Consider the following 23,444-nt stretch of genomic DNA (forward strand, 5'->3'; position numbering starts at 1 on the left):
TGTCAAATTGCTAGGTAACAGGTAGGCTACGCCCTCTGGCTTCAGCCTTGGACTACGAAGTCTGGGTGCCGCTAATGACATTCAAGTACACCATTAGTGTGGCGAACTGCTTGTGTACCATCTGCAATCAGATTCTAAATAAGATGGAGGTATATACAGATTTTTTTTCCATGGGCTGATTTAAAATATCTCACCAAAGGGTTGGGATGCACCGTTAATGTTTCCATCACCCTGCTCCGCCCCCCACTTATAAACACAGGCGATTCGACTGCATTTCCTCATTCAGGTGTGTTTTATTGTTTTCAAGACTGCATTGACAGACCGGTATAGATACACAGCACAGACATGAGTGACGTGAGGAGAAACCAAGAAAAAAAACTGGCCTTTACGTATTCATGTCTGACAAAAAAAAAATCGTTAATAGGTGGATATGAACCTTGTAATTTACGGTATTTGTAGGTGAAAGTGTATCATACCACAGTGGAGTACAAGAGTGCTGCATCAAAGTGCACTAATTATCTGCATTGTTCAGAGGGCCGTATCAGGAGCCATTTGTAACATTTTATATGAAGGTGCTTGTAATATAGCATCAATTAAGAGGTAATTAGACCTCTATAAGCTTAATAAAGGAATTATAAATGTTAAAAAGGCATGATTCTGACTTGATTAACCTTAATAAGGCATCGTTCTTGCTTTAGCTACAGCAGCTGGAAAAAGCTTACTGCTACTGAGTGCATAATAATGTGTCATCATCTTGATAAAAGAATTCAGACATTCATATTTTAATAATGCATATTTAGAATTTCACAAGAAGCCTTATTACCTTTCGGTCAATGCTTATTATGAGCACCCGAGCAGTACGTTACTGATTCCTTTGATAATACAAGAGTTGATGAATGGCCTGCAGTGTAGTCATAGAAATGTTTAGTACAGAATTCAATGAAGGCCTTACAAAATGTGCAAGTTAGCAGATGAGAAGCTCAAATATAAAAACATACACAATCAACTATGAAGGATTTGATTGACAAGTTGTCCATAATGAAGACTTTCACTCGGGTGTAACTTCCACACAGCCTTTAAAGGGGTAATTACAACACTAAGACGTTCATTATCATGTCTCTGCTTTAAATATATTACATCGATCATGTTCTTACATGCACAATATGTAGTTTTCAGTGCAGTTTACTCTGATATTTATATTTTAAAAAATCCCAAAAAAGGGGCAGGTTTCAAAAAAAGTTGTGAGCCTCTTAAGTCATAGAGAGAATGCTTATGCTGAAGGGTAAACTGGCCCAAATCCCAGCCATAATCTTAATAGAACTAAACAGTTAACATCTGAAGCCTAACTAGATTTGTGTTGTTCGTTCACCTTGCATAGTTCACCTCTGTCACTCTAACGGTTACTGGTAGTACAAAGGGGCGCGTCATCGGTCTCGCTTGTTAATCTCAGTGGGCAACGTTGGCAGAGTGGTCAGCCAAACCTGCGTGGAATGATAGTGTTTTAGTTTGCAATGAGTGTATTAAGTAATGGTGTTAAAGCTATACTCCACCCCAAAAAAGGATATTTTATCTTTCAAGTACTCACAAATAGGTGTTTCAAGCTCACAACTCCTGTTTTTTCCACGCTAGAATGCAGAGAGAGCTAGCCGTGTATGTTTGGCTAGACGCTAATGCAGACTGACAGCGGCAAAACTACCCAAAAATGTCACTTTGAAAACTCTCCAGCCTCACGATCCGGTACAATCCAATCTTCTTGCTCCACAAACACTTGGATTTGAGCGTTTCTGGGTAGTTTTAGCATTGTTTTGTTGCTGTAACCGTTGTTAGCCATTAGCTGTGAAGTATCGCTTTAAGGAAAAAAAGAAAAGAAAAAAAAGTGACTGAATTAATATGGCTATTAAAAGTGAAAGAAAAAAAAAAAAGCAAGGGAACAAAAATGTCACCCCTCAGGCTGAGTGATGTCAATTTGGCATGTAGCTTTTCAATGAGGAGTTTAAAAGCAATAATGTTGTAGTGGATCATCAGTCAGCACAAGCTTTTAATATATAAATTATTGCACCACACGTAAGAAGTGTTCCCTGCACCGCAAATTGAGACAATAAATCCTCTGTGAAATCCAGAAAAGGGGGAAGTTTACACGGTAATACTGATGTTTGGCAAAGTCAGTTTAAGAAAGATCTCATGGTGGATCTGAGCAGGTAGTTGTCCTCTTTCTGTGAGTGTGTTCTGTTCACCACAAGTTGACAGTTTGCAGCTCTGGTTTTTACGGCATCTACTTGGGCCATTCCACTCTGGCAAAGAACGGATGGGATTTGATTTCGTCCACGCCGGCCACTCCTGCTCCCAGTCTCTCCATTGGGTTGTACTGGAGCAACTGCACGACATTTAAAGAAAAGGAAAAAAAATGTAATTACAAATAAAAATCCACACGTTATTAACGGAAGAGCACCAAACTTTTCTACACAAAAAGATGCAGCATCCAGCAAGTAATCCCAACATCACGTGGTCTCCATGATGCAGTTAGGACTATCTATAGGTCCATCACAGCACAAGCACATGAAGATTAATGGCGGATTTATGCCGCATTAAACCTAATTAAGTCCCAGCAAACCACATTAAAACACACCTAAAGATGACCAGCTTAGTGAAATCTAATATATATTTTTATCGCTTATAGCCTAAGAGGTGTGTAATGATCACGGATAAGGGCCACATTTAGTGTAACGCTACAGCTGCATCAATTTCAGGCCGCCTCGATTGGTAAAATGATGTACTACAGATAAATCGATTCAGTGCTGCAGATAAAAGATCCATGGTGCGGATGTGTGATACGATACGTTGATATTATCTGTGTAAAAACACATTTATGTATTTCCCTTTTTATGAGCCAAAATGAACATATTTACATTAAAAATGTATTTGCAAAACATTTGGAAACACTCAGAAATCATATATTGATGACATTCTAGGAATCTACATAAAACTGATGAAGGCTTATAGCCACAAAAAAAACAACAAACCAAAAAAAAAACAAAATACGAGCATCCACTTTCAGTGGGGTTTGTTAGTGACTATCAGTATCGAGTCATCACCTGCTCCAGCAGTGATCTGGCCTCCTCCGAAACACACTCGGGGATGTTGAGAGCTGTGTGGCGACTGATTCCTGCTGGATGGCACTGGAGCAGAGACTGCGGAGAGGGAAGAAGTGGTGGAAAGAAGAGATAACTATCAATCCAAACACAGAGAACCTGAATGGTTCGAGCTGAAGGGACAGATATATACTGACACCCGCAGAGCCCAGGTCAACGTGAGAACACGGGGACGAGACAAATAGGAGGAGAGCCGAGAGGCCCGGGCACCTGAAACAACACTGATCACAGCAACTATAACAAAAGACGGGATTTCACCAGTGTTGCTTTTTCTTGAAACTGCTGTGTGTGTGTGTGTGTGTGTGTATGTGTGTGTGTGACAGAATGAACAACATGGAAAAACATATTGTTTTTTGTTAGTGTATTCCTCATAGCAAGTTTACTGGAAGGGTCAACAGTTCAGTTGAGCATCGTGAAACAAAAAAAAAACCCACATCATTTTATGGTTTAAAAAAAAAAGAAAAAAGAAACGACCAGATAAATGTGGTACTTCAGTAAATTGCGAGGAATTTGTTGACTAAAAAAAAAAAATCTTACAAGTTATTAACAGGACCTGTAAGTGCGTGTCTAAATGCAAAACATAAGCTTATTGTTCAAATAATTAACAGTAATGACTATAATCACTGTACGTTGCTAAGGCACATCTTTCCATAAATCTACACTGATTTGCTAGTGTGTGTGTGTGTGTGTGTGTGTGTGTGTGTGTTAGTAACTGTGTGTATGTGTTAGGGGACCTGGTGTGTTTTTTCCATCAGTTAGATCGGTTGCCCCCCTCCCCGCCTCTCTCCTGATACGTGCTGCAGGAGTTCTGGCTGGCTTCCTAGCTGCAGTCAAGACTGCTCCAGGCGAGATCTTATCCTGCAAGGATCAAGAGACACTATGTGTGCCTGTGTGTGTGTTTCCTTGCCAGGACCATACACAGACATAATCATCAAAGGAGACATCTGTGTGACTGAGTTGTTGTTTTTCCCAGGTAAGTGGGTGTGTATTGTTCGACATAATAACCAACCAACCCTAACAACCAGCGGCTCATGTTTGAGACATTGATGGGCAGCGCTGATATGAGAATACGCCCACTAGCAATCAGTTAGGATTTATTCAAATGTAATAGACAATGAAGAATTGAAGGGCCGTTCTGCACCTGCACCCTGGCAGTAGTTGTGTTTCCATTTTTAATGTCAAGGGACTTTTAGAAATGGCGTTGGAAAAAAAGAGGAAAGAAATAAAGCTGCCAAGTGGTTTGAAGTCAGTGAGCAAGGCTATGTTGTGCACATTTCAGTCAGAAGATGGCGGTAGAGGTGACATCATGCATGGCTATAACAGGAGGCGTAGAAAAACACAACAGGTCATTGTTGTGGCTATCTCAAGCTCTCGTTTGATTACCTTCGGTTGAACTGGTAGTAGCAAGTATTGGACGTGTTGCTGCTGTCCAAGGTAATGTTTGAGATTCACTACGTCAGAGCTCATTCAACTTGGAGGTTTCCACCTTATTTTTGAATTCAGCCATTTCCATTCTCATTTTCTAATTCAGTACTTGTCAAAACTGATGGAAACATGGTTTGTGCATACTGTTGAGTTTGTGTATTTGTTCTTAAAGACAACAGAAAGTTAGTATGCACGAAAGGCAGCTCTATTATTGACTCCTCGTGAGCCTGTCTTGAAAGATGGTCCCTCACATAACCTGGACCAGTCGTGTCGCAGCACCACGAGAGCTGCCCCGGTCTTCACCTTCAACGCCGACCTGAGGTTAGTGTGCACTGAGCCCAGCGCTGCTCCAGGAGCCAGAAAAGAGGCCTGCAGAGAGCTGACCCCCTGGCCCAGCAGATGGAGCTCGGGCTGGGGGAGAAAGTCACACTGACACCCCTGGCACTCCCCGAGAACCAGAGTAAGAGACGGCAGCCAAGACGCGGCCTCACACACACACACACACACACACACACACACACACACACACACACACACTCACACCAAAACAACAAACTACTCACACAAAAAAACACACACATACAGACATGTGCGCTGAATCAACCTGGCAAGACCATAAAGAGTGTGAGAGAGTTGAAAGCCAAGACACCTACAGACATCCCACAACACCTTAGCAACAAACACAAGCTCTTTTTTTTTGTTGTACTTTTTGACTCACCATGCCGGTCAGAAGCTCAAACAGTATGGCGCCCAAACTCCACCAATCACATGCAGCCGTCTCTTCACTGATGCCTCCCACCTCTGAAAGAAAATGAGAGTGAGACACAGTAATAATCGATATGTTAAGCTGCTGAGAAGTAAATCATGTGTTCGGGGGAGAAGAGAAGTAAGAAAACTTAACAGATAGATGCCTCAAAACCTCCAACAAGGACATTTTTACTTACATCCTCAATGTTGTTTCAGAATGACATCTCAGATCACTTAATATTTCATCCAACAATTCGAAACGGGCACAAAAAAACAGTCTCACACACACACACACCCACACACCCACACACACACACGCACAAGTGTGTCTCATAAAAGGCCTATTTGCATAATAAAAAAGCAGTTAAATTGAGGAAACCGTCTGTGCTGCAACTTCACACCATCTGCATGACCTGACCTCCAACACAAACACACACTCTGACAATACACAGACACACACAGACAGACACACACACACACCAAGAAATGTAAAGCAGGGACACCAAGGGAACGAATAGAGTAACATTTTTGTCCCATTTTCTTTAACCCTGCACGTATTTTAGACCGTCTTGAATAATCCATATCACTGTCTCTCCTTCAGAGGAGTTCACACACATTCTTTTCCAGTGTAATTCCATGAATTTTCCATGACCACTCATTCACGCATTAAAAAAAAAAATCAAAAACTAATGTCAAAATGTAGCACGTTATATTTAACTGAAGTAAGCGGCGTAGTTGGAGATGACATGAGCATTAATCAAAGTACATCAAAATAAACCCAAAGAGATGAACCACATATATTCTAATATGCAGGTATTTATGAAGCAAATATCCATGACTATTCCAAATTGACTTTATTTAGTCTCCTAAAATCTTCACTGGCCTGGAAATTGAATCCTCTTTTCTCGACAGAGTAGTCTTTCGCCTCAAGTACCTTCTTGCACCAGTAAAATTTCTCAAACTCTTACCACTCTGACCACTACCCTGATTCAGGGGTAGCCGAACCCACAGTTTGTGTGCTAAATCAAGACACAAAAACAAGAGTGACACTCGTGAGCTGAAGTCAAAAGTGTGTGGGTGCGTGCTAGCTCCACTGGGTACCAGATGGCCTCTTGTGCCGCTCAACTTTCCTCTGCGGGAGGGACAGAGGAGGGGTTGTTCACCTAGAGGGCCAGGACCCAGGGTCATGGCTGTGTGTGCCCAGAGACCAAGCTCCTCAGCTGAGGGAACATGAGAGACAAAGACCCCTCATCTCCTGGTGGCTGGCGGGAACTCTGGGGGCTTGTGTGGCTCTCTTGCAGCCAAGGTTAGAGAGGGCTATGATACTACGTGCACGCTAAGTATACACACAAACACACTCACACACACAGCGAACTGAGCAACCAGTCTTCAGGGCTCCCCAGGACTAGTGTTTTGACAGCCAAGGAGAGAAGATCGTCATTGAACGGACTAGTGATACCTGCGTAGTTACGCACTGGAGGGGAAATACTGGACACGCACACACATACACACACAAGTACACGCACACACACAAGCACAAGTCTCAGAGCAAGGTCGATGTCATCACAATGGATTAATGTCTAAGGAGCTGCAGGGAGAGTACAGTGGAGCTGGCTACACTTACCGCTCTGTCAGAGCGAGGCAAGGAGAATGGGAGATGAAGAGAAAGAGGATGGGAAGGGGAATTTACTACATCCACGGGCCACGGGTCATTCAAACCCAACTTTTGCGCTGCATGTTTCAGAAGAACCGATTGCAATTATGTACCTTTGCTGACATGTTGGCTCTTGAAAGAAACACTGATGGTGGTTAAACAATACAGTCTATAGACTTTACAGCTTCTTCTTCTTCCCTTTCCTCTAAACAATGCATTTCTCTAGTGAGGTGTATCTTAATCACAAAGCATCTCCTCACTCCTGAGGGCCATAAGGAACTTTCTCTGTTCTCCTCTGGTGCCGACTTCCCTAAAAACTTAACCGTCAGACACGACTGAAAGAGGAAGTTAGGTTTACACAGGTAGGAAGTAAGGAGGAGTCGCTATGCAACCATGATCCAAGACTCATCTTCACTATGAGGGAACTGTAAAACAATATTTAAATACAGAAGCAGGTGTAGTTTCAGGGTAGAATTTTGCGAGACGGGGACATGTCGCTGACTGGCAGGTAAAGAGCAAAAATCTTGTCATGACATCATAGCTCACAAGTAGCCGTTTCTCACTTCTTCTATCACAGAAGAACAACAAATCTGTTTTCAGCTCGTATTAGGTTGTGCTAACAGCTTGTTTCTTCTTATTAGAAAAGAAAAAAAAACATGTGCCATCTGATGTTTATCAGTAATGATGAAATGGCGACAAAGTAAATAAAGCAGAAGTGTAGAATAAACAGATTAATACTCTGGCAGTGTATTTTCTGAGTCCACTCCCTGGATTTTTTTTTTTTTTTTGGGTGTGAATGTGTGCGTTAAAAAAACATGTTTCTCCCTCCTTCTGACACACACACACACACACACACACACACACACACACACACACACACACACACACCAGTCACAGCAGACCCCCTGCTAGCTTTCTGGCAAACACTCATAAATCTGTCATCAGGAATGAAGCCATTGCTAGAGCTGACCCTGTCTGGATAAACAGCAATACATAACAAGGGCAGCAGAGACACATACTCACCTCTGCACTGGTGTGTGTGTGTGTGTGTGTGTGTGTGTGTGTGTGTGTGTGTGTGCGCGCGCACGTGTATGTGTGTGTGTGTGTGCGTGCACGTGTTCAACATAAACAAGATATATGAATCTACTAAACAAAGAGGCTTACTGAGATATTTAAACCTGAGTTTAACATTAATAAGAAAAAGGTGAACAGTGAGCGATTGATGAAAGAGAGAAAGTTGTTTTGAGCTGGACAGCGCTTCTCGCTCAGCAGCAGCTTAACACACCCCCTGCTGGCTGTTAAGATGTACTCCATTCATTGATACACATGAGATCAACAGTCGCTTAACTGACAAGACCTTTCACACCTGGGTGGAGGTCAGTTTGATTCCACGTCAGCTCAGTGATTAGCCGACTTATCTCCAAATATTCAACACAATTTTTCGGGGCATATTTGGGCCTACAAATGTTCTCAAATCAAGGTTATATTAAGGTGTAAGTGTGCTGGATGTGACTAAAAACCCAAATGTGATTTAAGAGAAGGATAAATTTGCTTGCGAGCTTTATTTTTCTTTTTACAATTAGTCATCCCATCCCAAAAAAGCATGCCCAATTTTTCTGTTTCTGTCATCAAACTGAGCTGCACTTAAATCAGTAATAAGAGCAAATAATCCAAAAGTACAATTAATTACTACAGATCATTTAAAATCCAATGTGATAAGTCTGGCACCAGGAGTATTAACGACAAATTTGCCTAATTTTTTGGGGCCACATATTTTTAAATTGACTTTTTTTGGTTTGAAGAGGATCAAATTTAGGTCTTTATATTTCATATTATATATCATATATTTTTTCCCCTCTTAAAAGTTTTTATAAATAAATGTAAAAATTTCCAATGTTTAAATTGACATTTGGTGACCTGACATACCAGATGACCAACTAAAATGCTATTTTTCAAATATTTATTTCTTGGACCAAACAGCAACGGTGTGCATTTTCTAAGGTATTCGTCAAATACACCATTTGAACATTTAAGCTTGTGTGAAACCACTCATGGCTGATATTAACTAATATATGTCTTACATTAGCACTTTGATTTCCAGCTGCATGATGCTAACAGCACCTTGTGCTCATTGTTACTCCCGTGTCATTAGGTCATCTATCGCTGACCACTGAAACATATTTCCATTCCATTCCATTCGCTTTGGATATTAGCTGAAGCCTTTTTGCATTCTGTTTGACAAAGTGGCACAACTCTATACACAAGAAGAATTTTAAATCTGAAGTGAAGCACCTCGCTTGATGGAGAGGATGAATATGAGAGAAGAGCTTAATAGAAGTGTGTGGGAAGGGAGTAAAGGTCACTGTGCATGTCTAAGAGTCTAACTAACATTTTTATGCTTTGCAGTTAAGAAAGATCACACATAATCTATCCAGAATGTCGATCCAATGCGCTTAAAGCGGAGGCATCGGACACATCTAGCCATGGATGTCAATATACATAACGCAAGTCACACACACACAGGTGTTAAGTATGGACATGGTGGCAGAGTCTAGCGGCAGTTTGTTTTAGGCAGCTTTTAAACAACATGCCAGAGCTGCCACAAGCCTGTTGCGGGCGACACACAGGGTTGCTACACTGCTGGCTCAAAGCTGCGCAGTGGCACACTCTACAGGACAACAGGACAACTACAAGCACTTCCAGGAGATCAAAACTTGGGAGACAAGTGAGGACAGTAGTGATCAAGCCTGCATGTATTTGCACAAATCTCTGTTTGAGACCATGACAAACTTAGAACCCAGCTAGCCTGCATAAAATGAACCCCTCTGAAACACACCCAAACTAAGGCTTCTAATGCGTAGAAAAGGCATCTCACCTGGTGCACAATACATGTTGGCATTAGCCTCTTTGTCACAGGACTCTTCCACGTCGCTCCAGCTGCAAAAGTAAGTCAGCTGAACATGACCTGAGGAGACAGAAATATCAAATATTTATCTCGGTGTCCATCTGACTTTTTTACTTTTCTAACTTGCTCGCTCACCTTTCGAACACTTCCTTCCTCCTGTTCCTTTCAACCTTTCTACAGCCCTCCATGAGCTTTTCAAGCACACAGCCTCAGCGATTACTTCTGTTTAGCGACTACCCGTTAACACTATCATTAGAACTAATGGTGTCATTAGGTAGACGTGGCCATTAGCTCGGGCTAGCCAGACTGATGCACCACACTACTCTGTTGATGGGCCCTTTAGAACAATAATTACCACCAGGGAGACTAAAACAGCCACTCAGCTAATTAGACGCTTGTTGATAACAAGGTGGAGAGAGATGATTGTAGGACGACAAAAGAAGAAGTTGGGAGGAAACTGTGACCTGCACACACTTTCTCTTCTGGAGCTTTGTTTTTAGTGTGACAGGAGAGGTCCTGCTTTAAGAAAGAAATCTGGTCGAAGAAATATGAGCAGAAACACTGGCCTCATGTCTATGACTGTTAATTGCTTTCGTTGGAGCAAACAGGCATCCTGAGTGATATGACCTCACGCTAGCTGTTAGTCATACGCTAACCCAGTCAAATTAACATCTTAAATACATTCGTTCAAAATCTGACCAGGCTACCCAACAAACTGAAAAGCCTTTTTCCTGACCTAAACTGGCAGTATTGCTGTGGCTATCATTTTTCAGCCATTGAAATATTATCACTTCATTATTTGTGTAACTGTTTCACATTCATACCTGAGGCTGAAAGTGTGCAAGGGCCTCAAAATTTGATTTAATTTTGATACTTTAGTTCATGTTTCTTACTTGAAAATTCATTATCCATTTGATCCTTTCAAAGATGCTAACATTTAGGAGGTAGTGGGCTGAAATATCCAGAGGATTTAAGAGAAAACTTTTTGATCTGTGTGATAAAATATAACGTCCATTACTGATAGCAAAACTTAAATTTGAAATATAGGAACTGAAAAAAAGTATGTTTTAATGTATAGAGACGGATCTTTTTCTTTACCAAGCCCTTTCGTACCTCTAGTCAGTAATAGTGTACATGTTGTCAACATTTTATTTAAAAGTATTATTGATACAGCTGAGTATTATTATCTTTGCCTTATAATCTTAACGTCTTACCTCCATGTTTCATTGTCTTGATGTCTTCTGTCCATGTCTACATTTGTTGATTGGACAGTCTTACATTAAGGTTTGTGAGTAGTTTTGGTATTGTTTGAACAATATTCCAGCTTATACTAATAATTTTTAGACCATCAGAAATGTTATTACAATGTGTCTTACCAAGCTACAATGGCAGATATGTATAGTCACCTCTGCTAAGCAGTCGTGCATTGTAGTTCAGAGGGAGCTTTGACTGTGGAGTCTTGTTGAAAACATTGTGCCATGCTAAACAAGGCCCTGCTAATAGTGAAGGTCTAACCTTGGTGGTCTAGCAGGATGTTGTTGGGGTTCAGGTCTCGACAGACGATGCCCTCTTGATGCAGACAATCCAGCGCCGTCACCATCTCTACGGCCCAGCACCGCACAAACGCCTCAGGGATATGAGCTTGGGATGCAGCCAATGAAAGCTCGTCCAGCTCTGCAAACAGCCGCGATACTTCTTTATCAAATTCACCACCACCTCCATTACTAGTCATTTTTGATGATTCACCATCAAGACCTGATAAACTCTCTGCACTAGCCTGAGTCCCATTTGTGCCAATGACACATTGTTCACTGTTCCCACTGGGAGCTGGAATCACATCTGTGATTATTCTTGTGCTTGGCTCTTGTTCTTCATTGAAGGAGTCAGCGACTGGAACGCCTGCATCAAGCAACAGGTTCTTATTTTGGCACGAAGGCTCAACCACCTCTTTTTCAGAGGCTTTTTGTCCACAAGTGGCGCTGTAGTTGTCCCACAGAGAGGTCAAGGGGGAAGTATCAACGCTAGTGTCACCAGTGGCAGAAGCTATGCATAAAGAAGAGAGCTCCTGCTCAACTTCTGCCTCCTGCTGGCTGTGTAGCTGTAAAACATCAGGCTGGGTGAACTTCTGCGGAGATGCTGTGGCCTCCAGGCCCAGACGCAACACAGATGTGTCTAATTCCTCCTGTAAAGAATCTGCAGTCCCGCTCATAACAGGCAAATTGACCAGAAGGTCTGGTGGATGACCCTCATCCTCCACTACTGCCTCTTTAAATGAGATGACTGGAACGGACTCATTGGAACCTTTATCGCTACAGTCTAAATGCCAAAGCGCTGAGCTGTGGCTCTTGACCTCCTGAGCCAGCTCTGGAAGTTCCTCTGTGACATCTGAGCCAAGGTCAGACGTAGAAAAAAGGGAGGTCTGTCTAAGAGACAGAGGCTGCTGCTCTCCCCAGTCCAGGCAAGTCACCTCACTTGCGCTATCCTTGCTGTCAATACGAAAAAACTCCATTGGTGTGTGCTTGGACTGATCAAGAGGCACAGAAGGGGAGGGTAGTGCACTGAAGACATCGCTCTGGTCCTGCCCTTCTCCACGATATTGCTCACTGTCATTGTTTTGTACACTTTTATCTGACAATTCAGAGAAAAAGCCAAGTTCCTGAGAGCTGATAGGTGAAGAGAGGCTGTCGTTACTAAGCAGCGAGCGGCTACGTGAAGAAGTGGTTGTCGTCCCAATGGGCACTTCCAGTGACAACATTTCCTGTTCACTTTTCTCTTCCTCCTCCTCAAGCGCATCTGATTCGACCTTCTCTTGTTCGTACTCATTGCAAAGTGTTAAATAACTGGTGGTGCACTCTTCCTCTGAGGTGGCACTAGAGTCGAACTGGGCCCCGATATGTTTGACAAGCCTGGAGAGGAGACTACTTTTATGAGGGGAAGCGCTGACTTCCTTCCCTTCCTTCTTTAGCCCTGTGGCCGCATCAGAACCAGCAACTGGTGCTGAGTCTGAACTGGCTGAATCTTCACCCAGGTGTGGTGCAGCATATTGTGGAGAGTGTACAGCTGCTGTGTGGCTCTTCTGGATAAAAGGAATGTCGAAGCTCTCCTCGGGGCTGGAGTTACGCAGGTATTTTCCAATGTGAGACCACAGCTTTCCACCTATAGATGGAGGAATAGAGATAAAAAAATAAACACATTTTTTGTAGGTTAGAGAAAAAACAAGAGTGGTGATGCTAAATTCCAGGTTGGTGTGAAAAATACTTCATCCCCACACCATTCTATTATACACTTTGTTCAACTGATGTGGTTACAAATTTAAGAATTTAGAGTCAAAGAAACCACATCAGCTCAAGAGTCCTCAGATTACAGCAAATAATGAAGAGGCTTTATTAACACTGTGGCCCAGAGTCATTATCATTATGCTCTAACTGTTACATGTTACAAAGATTCTATTAAATGAGCAACTGGACAAAATCATGCATGTAAAAAAAAGAAAAGAAAAAAGGATGCATTGATAATTGTTTTAGCATGACATCTTGGCCTCATGGGTGGAAGTGCGTTTTAGTATAATGTTAAATTTGTAACCCCTTACACATACATACACACATTCAAAACACATGCACACATGGCGCTGTATTGTGAGCAATTGGAAGACAGCATCTGTTGTGTGTGATGAGAATAGATAGAGTTCACAGTGATGATAATGATAGCGGGGCAGCTCGATGGTTTAGAAAGTAAAACCATCCACATGTTGTTTCGTCCAATGTCACTCAGGTCACTGCCTCTGTCTGTCTGTCTCTCTATCCTCGTTCAACCTGTCAGCTTACCATGTTAAAGAGTAAGACTCAATGAGAGGTTTCTTGAACGGCTCGGCTGTGATTTAACTGCATTTTCTGGTATTAATTAGCTTTATTAGATAATGCCCGGTGATTTTAGCACACGGTGGTTATGGAGAACGCCATAGGTTAGACGAAATGTGGTTTAATTTGAACGTATGCACTCACTCGCTCACTTACACACAAGCTACACACACACCTACAGGGAGCAGGATGTAAGGAGGCCCAGGTGTTGGCATAGCTAATGAAGCATGGTGCCACCTGGTATTCCGAATAATGACCTGTGACACACACCCATCTCTATCAAACATCTGTCTGGAACAAGGGCAGCGAAAGTGGTGGAGAAGAGAAAGAAAAGACGGATCAGGTGGAGGGAGACGTCTGCCTTACCCTCAGCGTACTGCAGTAAAAGAAAAACCGTGTCTTCAGAGACAATGAACTTCTTCAGCTGCACCATGTGGGGCACAGAATGAGGCATGATGGTCCGTTTAACCCTCCCACAGTCACTGCTTTTCCTCAGACCCTGCAGGGAATAAACAAGGGCAGGGGGAAGAAGAGACAAGGTGAGTGATTGAAATCAAAGTAAGCACTGAAAAAAACGATGTGCCTTTAAGGACACAAGAGGAGAAAAGCTAAATTAACCCAAATAAAAGAGGTCATGCATGGGAGGAGGAAGAGGAGGGTGCTCACTTAGGTTGTTCGAAGTATAAAGGTATAAAAAATGAGGAAGGGAGTGTGGTAAAGGAGAAATCTCCAATTAACAAGTTGCCAGCTTTGCCCCGTGGCAACCCAAAGTCACTGGATTCATCAAGCCCCATACAGCGCGTGACTTTTTAAAGAGCCACACAAATCTATCAGCACATGTAAAGTTCACATTGGCAGCAAGTGTCTGTAGATACGCTTGTATGTGTGCGTACGTGCGTGTAGTCATGTGTGGCTGCGCTGTGCGTTGGCATCTGGCACACGTCTCACACCTGAGAGCAGAAGAGCTGACAGGGACAGGCCCATTAGAATCAATTACACCGGTCACACACACAGGGGCTTCTGGCACACTTCACACTAACACAATCAGGACGGTGATGATGCACGCACGCGCACACACTCACACACACACACACACACACACACACACACACACACACACACACACACACACACACACACACACACACACACTTACTTTCAGGATGAACGTCTCTTGTGTTCTCTTGTCCATGACCAAAAGAACCTGAGATGGAAGAGTGCCATCAATTGCCAGGTATGAGTAGACATACACAGTCCAAGATGATATAGTGGTTATGTCCTCCAGAGCAGTGTTTTTCAATGACACGGTCAGGACCCACACAAGGGTCACCGCAAGATAAATGTAGGTCCCTAAATTATACTGGAAACACTGGCATTAACCCATCAGACCCCGCTGTGTTAACCAAAGCAAAGTCCTGGCCACAACACACAAGTCGCGTTTACAACAGCTTACTCCAAAGGCCCACTCTGGTGTGTTTACAAATCATGCTTCTGTTACACAACACAAATGCTGTTTAAATTCACCAGCTGGGTGACATTACACCGCCGTTGTTTGGTTCTGTATCAGTAAGCCAAGTCTCATCTCGATGGGGCCAGTTCGGTAGTACGGAAAAACCCAGAGTCAAAGGCACTTCTTTTTAAAGTAAATTGATGAACACAAAGTCGTCTATATTGTCCTCCTGCGATATGACACAAGTGTTGTCCTTTCTGGGTTTTAAGGATTGCATTTCAGTAAAAGTGATCTCATTTTCTCAACCTTCCAGACTTTTCTAGCCATTCAACATTTGTCTTTCCCCACATGACCACATTAGGGATGATCATCAAATATCTCATTGTTTCAATAGTTTGTGAGAGCATCAATTGTTATATTTAGGCTACAATACAGTCACAATATCAATGTCAAAATATTTACACAAAAATCTTCTTATATTTTAATTTATCATGAACCCTCTGCTTTCTTCAAGCTGATAAATATCAATTAATATGGAAAAGTAAATCATGATCACATTTTTGTGAGTTGCGTGTGTTCGGGAGTGGTGGTCAGACAAAACAAGCGATTCTTTGTGGTTTTGTAACACAATGATGGAAAGTCCAATTTTGACCACTAATGTGGATCTATTCATCTAAAATCTGTGTGAATTAAAATATTCTCAATGTTGGTTACGGCCAAAATTGTTACGTGCAAGTAATTTAGATTAATTACAAAACATGTTATTAATTGGATTTTTTTTTTTAACTGACAGCTGCAATATTTACAACCATTTTCTGACAGCTAATCAAATATCAATGAAAAAAAATCATAAAAAGAAATAATACAGTAACAGCTCTTTTTTTGTCATACATTAACATATGAGCCATCTGTGAGACAAAAGGTTGTACATTCCCATTTATGTTCATATTTCAGAAGCACACATTTATTTCCTGTGCTGCAAAATTTGGGAGCAGATGTTCGTGAGGAAAAATATGCCATAGCATTTCTAAATCTCTACCATCTTTCCACATCTCATTTTCTCTCCATCTTTCTTTCTCCCCAGTATCTTTATCTCCTCCCTCCTCCAGCCCTTCTCTACTTTCTGACATCTCCATTGCTCTTGTGCTCCCTAACTGTCAAGAGGGGAGAGCTTTAGCATATGTGTGTGACGTGCAGTGTGTGTGTGTGTGTGTGTGTGTGTGTGAGAGAGACGCATAAGTGAGTATGTTTAGTGAGTGCGTTCTCTCCATGTGACCCTGGCTGGGACCAAACAGGTGCAGGCTAAATGGATATGAATGGAGCTGTGAGTAAACAGAGTGGCGGTCCTAGCCAGGGCACTAATATAATTAAGACACAAACATCAGGGAAAGGGGGGTGGGGAGGGGGGTAGAGAGGAGTGGCAGGGGGCAGCAGGGTGAGAAGCTCTCTCCATCTGTCTCCTCTGTCCCCATTAAAAGTGAAAGGAGGAAGGAGGAGGAGGAGAGAGAGAAGAGGAAAGACGGACCATTTCTGGATTGCTCAGTTTCCTCTTTTTTCTGCTGCTTTTTTTCTGACATATTGTGGAACTTAGGGCGCTTCTCGGTAGAGTAACACATGTTGATATTGTGTCAACATTTTCCTTAGGGTTTTGAGTGTGTATAGGAGTGTGTATAGGTGTGTGTGTGTGTGTGTGTGTGTGTGTGCGCGCGTGTAGGATGAGCATCATTGATTCAATGTTGTGCGCTGCTCTCTAAGCCGCTTGCCAAGTCATTTCATGGCTGAGTGGTGAAGTTGCTTCACCGGCAGCTGGTTTAGAGGACCAGCAACCTAAACTGACCTTGTGGTAGTCATAACTGGCACTAAACATACACACACTCAGCCCTTTCTATATGATCTAGTAAATCTATTCTGCTTTATTGCTTCAGATAAAAGAGATGGTCAAAGAAGGACACAAGGAGAAGAAATCTGAAGAGCAGGACCGCTCACATACATTTGGAGAGGAGCAATGAATAAATGAATGAATGTTTGCAATTACAGGACCCCAAGTGTAATCACTTTGTGGGTGCCACATTTATTGTTTTCACCTTTGTTGTAATTTTCTTTCAGATGTGCAATAATGTATTCATCTTTTTTTCATATCTCTCACTCACTGCTAATTGTGACTTCCACATTCAATCTCAGAAATTGGCCTGTAAAGTTGAAAGACTGTATTAACTGTGTTAACTGACCTTATCAATGACACCCAACACTCGGTACGCTCTCAGATCATCAGACCAACTCTGCTGGCCTCCACTGCTGGCAGGAGGGCAGCACTGTGCCCCCATCACCTGGACCGAACACAGAAAATAGTTCAGTTACGGTGTGTAAGCATGTCAAATCCTGTAACACAAAAAAAAAATCTGTCCTCCTCCTCAAAAAAACTAAACGAAACATTGAAATCCCGCTTGATTTATAAGTCTCTCTTTTTCATCACCTGCTTCAGTAATGTGTTCATTATTCCCCTTTTTCTGGGTAATTCAATCATCCATGATTAATTCATTGATTAAAACAACCATTCACACTCACAGTCACACCTACAGTCAATTTAGAGTATCAATCAGCCTCGTCCTCTCTTGATGTCTTTGGACTGTGGGAGGAAGCTGGAGTACCAGAGAGAACCCTCGTAGGAACAGGGAGAACATGGAGACTCCACACAGAAAGATCCTGTGGTTGAGCCTGGAACCCTCTTGCTGTGAGGTGACAATGCAAACCACTGCACCACCATGCCACCGAAATAAAAATTTTTTTTAAGTCTCCATTTGAGATTAAGTGTGTGAAGTTTACAAGTGTAGCTGAACGTACTTCTTTACAAACTGCATCAAACATTTTCCAGCACCAGTGGATGAATGAGTATAAGAATATTGGTATTTTCTAAAACAGATTCCTGGTATTATTTTGCTCCCTCCTACTCACCACTGTTTGCGTTGACCCTTGACCCATGTTGCTTCTCAGATGCTGACTGGATATCTGTTCTGCACGCATCAGATACTCCGCGGTCTTCTTCTTCACTGCTTCTCGCCGTGTAGGACTGGGTTCACCTGAGCAAAGGTCAGGAATTTAAAGAGAGTTCAGGGCAGAAAGTTTCAATATTGTAATTATACTCACTGACAAAACAGCAATGTGTTTTTGTACCAAACCAAAAACCCATCAGAAAATGAAATGCCTCTTCTCCCTAAATTTTGGGTGACTTGTGAAAAACCTTCACAAATAATGAAAACTGAGAAGACTCCTCTTGGAATATATTTCAATTCTTGGTCTCAAGTGGACAATAGTGAAGTTTTTATTCAACTGACCTTGCACGCCTTGAAGCAGCAGGTCCACTCCACTGCGGTAGAAAGAAAAAGCTGCCTGGTAGTCCTGCTCTTTCTCCTTCTGTACAGCCAAACAAATCAGCTCGCTGGCTTCGTCTAGGTAATCTGACTTCACTTCCTTAAGGCTACTACCACCGCCGACTTTCTTCAGACCTCCAGAGAACAGTGGCGTCCGACCTGGCCAGCTGACCTCTGGGTTAGGGGCTGAGGAGGATGGAGCTAGGGCAGGAGATGGAGTGCGGCGTTCATGCAGGGAGGGCAAGCGAGGACTGCAGCTACTGCTAATGTTGGTGGCTCCCCCTTGTGGCTGGTTTGGGGAGGTGCGGCCCGAGGCCATGCCATCATCTAACTCCGCCAAAGAGTCTGTGTCCACTGCCAAAGAGGTCAGGTCACTGTCACTGGACGGGCCTGGAAAAGAAGAGGACATTAAACTTGGAACAGACCGATATTCTTAGTAGCTCGACATCTGAACTAAAACATTCAAACTCCAATACCTCCATACTCCGATGTGATGGTCAAATCTTCTGCACCGCTTATGTCTCTTTGAACTGAAAAACATGTCCACAGATCCAGTTTGAAAGAAAAGCCACAGTCAATTATGAGCAATATTGATTATATATTATAAAATCCAACCATCAGAGCTGCAATCTGATAAACTATCAGCCAGAAAGTCAGAGAAGGGCTCAGCAGGTCCAATGAGTTCTGAGCCGTCGTGAACCTCGCCTCCCTGGAGAACACACCCAAACTTTTCAGTGATATTCTACTAACAGTTAGTGTTTGTGTGTATCTGTGTGTGTTTGGCTACCTTGAAGAAATCCTGAATGTGTTGACTACTGTAGAGAGCAGGGATGTTAGCAGAGAACTGGAGCAGATCCTCAGAGCACTGTCTCCTTTCCTCAATCACTGAGTCATCAAAACGGCCTACATATGAATACAAAGACAACACAGAAGAACAACTATGAAGCTAAAACAGCAGCTGGACCTCCAACAGGGATGTAAAAAAAAAAAACAAACGGTTTCACTATGTTCAAAATATCGAACCCATAAATTCAAAGGTTGTCCTTTGGCCCAATTCTAGAAGTGTCAAATAAACAACATCAACGCATCACCTACTTGGCAGAGGTCATTATTGTGGTGTGGTGACTGAGTCATAACACTAAGCTGCCTCAAGGGGGCAGAGTCATCAGTTCTTCAATAAGATAAGATGAGATAAACCTTTATTCATCCTCCAGTGGGGAAATAGGCAAAATTGGCCCACAGGTTCATAAAAAACATTAAACTCTGTCATTACTACAGTTTCTCTTTCCTTGTTTTAGAGCAGGTGTTCTGGGACACGGATATGATGTGTGTGTATGTGTGTGTGTGTGTGTGTGTGTGTGTGTGTGTGGGTGTGGGTGTGTGTGGATGGATGGTTGGTCTTATTTATTTGTAAAGGTAAAAATAGAACAGTAACAACTATAAAACTATCTTAAGAACTTCAAAACTCGTAAAATTTGGTGCCGTTTTTGTGTTTGTGCCCTTCAATCACCTCCGAGGAGTACTGAGGGTCGTGAGTCGCACCTATTTTTGGGCAGATCCTACGTCAAACAGTTATAGAATGGCTGCTTTACAGAGGGTCATCATATTCATAAGCGAATTAGGCTCTACTTGTTATTGTTAATGACAGTGTACTAAAACATATGACTTGATCAAATAAAGTTGCTTACCAAAGACTTTGGCCTTGGCAAAGGGAGGAAACAGTTCCGACTGGCTACATACATTCTTGTGCAGCTGCCAGAGGTTCTGGTGAAGTTTCCGGAAGTCACTGTATCGTTTCCAAACTGTTATCTTCAGAAAAATGGAGTTGATGGAAAACCAATGAACACAACTGAAAACCTCTTTAAAAATGAACTTAAACCACTAAACACAGCACTACAATGAATCAAATGCTAGCTATGCTCCAATGCAACATTAAAACTAAGAATAATATATCTTGCTCAGTTAAACTAAGAAAATAAATCAAATTCCATCACAAACCTGGGTCAAATAGGTCTTAAAGAAGTGGGGTGAAGCAAAATTTTCTGGTCTACAGTTGAAATCCAGATCTGCTGTGCTAAAAACTGGACTAACTCCCAAACAGGAGCTCCGTTCAACAGTGGAGATATGTTTGTCCGTCTCTGTCAGACACGCATGCGATAATTGACATCATGCTTGTTGCATTAGCACTGGTTCCAGGCAGCATTCCTTATTGGGTTCAAATGTAAGGACGCATGTATGTTTTTTTTTTTGTAATCACTCGATTTCGGACACATAGATCTTTATAGAAATGATAAAATATCAAATATTTTAAAATATGTATATTTACTCTGAAACACACGTAGTCATTAGGGGAACAAAACATTTCCAAAGGTGAAAGTTATCCTTAAAAAACAAAGTATAATTCCTGTTTTTGAAAGGATAATGAATTGATTTTTTTCTATTCCTGAATCGATGTGTGAAGGCAACAACCTGCTTCACACAAGAACTTATTTCATTCTAGTGCACATTTTATTAGCAGCACATTTTAAGTTCACATATCAAGAATATTAATCTAAATGCTCACATACACCATATGCCCGAAAGTCAACATATGGAACTGCTGTGTCTTACCTCTTGGACATCCTCTGGGTTCTTTCTCGAGATGATCTGTGTGGAAGAGGAATGAAAGAGCTCAGAACGCTACATACTCAAGTTCTACTAGCAAGGCATTCTTGTGTCAGGAAAAAAAAAAAGGGTGAGCAAGGACTCGGCTCTGAGCTGTGTGACAATGAGAGCTCTATAAAACTAATGACCAGTCTGGAGTGGAAGAAGGAGACATCACCAACATATAAACAGGCTTGAAGGCAGGCAGAGAAATCTTAACAGCGCACATACAGACAGGTGACACTTTTAAGGAAAATTATACTACAATGTCTTGGTAGCAAATTAAGACCCCGTCTTTGTACCACTTGGTGAACCCTACCCATACATAACTGGATTTTTAAATGTCTTTTTAAGTAATTTGCAGTAACTCATGTCACTGCTACTGAGTCCAAAAATGTATCAAGTTAAACACACTTATATTGTTGCATTTGTAAATTAAATAATCAGGAACTGTTCTGTTTGAAGAACAGTCAGGCTGATAGATGATGCCCATGATCAATGGCTTACACACACGACTATGTCAGAATAAGGATACCATCCCACATCTTTTAGACATCCACCCACACATTCTATCTCCTGCTGTAACATTCCTGTCTGCTATCACATGGAATAATATACTTAATGATGTTCTTATATTTAAATCTGGAACCAGGAATTGTTTGACATTTTTGCTTAAAAAAAAAGACTACAGCATTTACTTAATTGATAATCAAAATAGTTGCTGCCCATTGATTGAATTTAATTTTTGTCACTCTATGTGACACTGAGATAAAATCAACCGATTCCAGTAAGTTAAAAATGTCTTGATGGGCCCTGAGATCATACAGAGACATCCCTGATATTACTTTTTTCACTGATTTCACAAAGACTACTGATTATCATGAAATGTCATGAAAACATAAAACACGGGCCGACAACCCACTAAATTTCAGGGCAGATTTGCCTCTAACAGGCCTCAATGAATGTGCTTTCACTACTGCTTTTTTTAGACCTATGTTTGGGCGTTTGTCATGCGATATGGAAGTGGAAGAGAGAAGGGCCACAGAAAAGCATAACATATCCATTCATTCAGTTTCTGAGCTTTCTTACTTATCCTGGTTGTAATAACCCCCAGGCATATATTCATTTCATCTTGATGGAGTGCAAGCAGTTTCCACCTGATTCCCTACTTCTTCAGCATTCTGAGCTCTTTAAGATTAAACACCGGAGCACCAAGTCTAACTCTGCTATGAAAGCTACAGAATATCAGTAAAATGTATGCATAAAACTCAAAATCCCAGGCTCAACAATATAGATGACATTACCATCTTCACCCTCCTGATAGACCTCCTCTACCCAGTACAGCCCCCCCCCCCCCCTTACTCTATTAGTTTATTCATTTTTTCCCCAGCCATCTGGAGGTGAAAGTCACATCAGGTAGTGCAGGAATGGTTAAATTAAAGGTCTCCATCATCAGGAAACAGCTTTTGGAAGAACCTCATTTGTGATGTTCTGTGCCCATGAGTGTGCCAGTGTTTACAAACTGCATGTGAATTCTGTCGTGGCTTTTCCTTCGTAGCACCATTTCAAAATGTCAGAACTGTAATGTCGTAGAAATATCTCCTGAGGGAGACAAACGGGATCATTTTGAATTTGTGTCGGGATTATTCTGCTTCAAATTCCTAATGTACTTCAAGAACTGACATTTATAACCTCCTGGGAGAAAAAGCTCAGTATTTAACGTGATAGGGTAAAACACACCTGTTAGATATGTCCGCAGTGTTCAAAAAGGCTTTAGTCATAGTCAGTTAATCAGCAAGAGAATTAAATTGACGTTATTTCATGTTTGCATCATGTTAGCTTGCCTAGCACAGCTCCAGCTAGAGAGCTAGCTAGCTAGCTAGCTAGCTAACGACATCTAGCATTAGCCTAGCTTGCTGTCATGTTGCCCATCTTCCCTCCACTTACCCTTGCGGTGACTTTGTATACAGTATAGCCTTTCTGGTGCTTCTTAGGGTCCGTGACAGTATAAAAACGAGCGAATTCTCCTCTGTCCCGCTGTGATATCATTCTGATAACAACATTGCCAAAGCTACCAGCCGGCTAGCTGTACACATTCATTCCTTAGGAGGAAAATGAAACCTAGTGAAATGGGTGAGAGCGCCACTCTGAGGAATACCAATGGCACTGCTCCGGCCATGTCGTAAAAAAAACAAAAACAAAAACAAAAAAAAACAACTTTTCTCAGCACCGTATCTGATAAAACA

General features: G+C 41.9%; 1 protein-coding gene across 2 annotated transcripts; it reads right to left on the minus strand.

Moving 5' to 3' along the window:
- Window positions 1–282: 282 nt before the first annotated feature.
- Window positions 283–23,338, minus strand: rps6kc1 (ribosomal protein S6 kinase B1). Of its 2 annotated transcripts, XM_086189790.1 has the most exons (16): window positions 23,146–23,338; window positions 21,166–21,201; window positions 20,244–20,364; window positions 19,343–19,458; window positions 19,171–19,264; window positions 19,032–19,085; window positions 18,520–18,945; window positions 18,140–18,264; window positions 17,416–17,514; window positions 14,894–14,941; window positions 14,104–14,236; window positions 11,396–13,036; window positions 9,851–9,940; window positions 5,293–5,375; window positions 3,093–3,188; window positions 283–2,374 (listed from the first exon to the last, which is right to left on the minus strand). In XM_086189790.1, the coding sequence occupies exons 1-16, from the start codon at window positions 23,245–23,247 to the stop codon at window positions 2,273–2,275; spliced, it is 3,366 nt and encodes a 1,121-aa protein (XP_086045916.1). In that variant the 5' UTR covers window positions 23,248–23,338; the 3' UTR covers window positions 283–2,272. The 2 variants fall into 2 exon arrangements, with proteins under 2 accessions (XP_086045916.1, XP_086045917.1); XM_086189791.1 differs by lacking the exon at window positions 14,894–14,941.
- Between the last annotated feature and the right edge of the window lie 106 nt (window positions 23,339–23,444).

This window comes from Aulostomus chinensis, chromosome 20 (genome assembly GCF_037954235.1).
Source record: "Aulostomus chinensis isolate RoL2024-O1b breed Wild chromosome 20, RoL_Achi_v1.0, whole genome shotgun sequence".
Classification (NCBI taxonomy): Eukaryota; Metazoa; Chordata; class Actinopteri; order Syngnathiformes; family Aulostomidae; genus Aulostomus; species Aulostomus chinensis.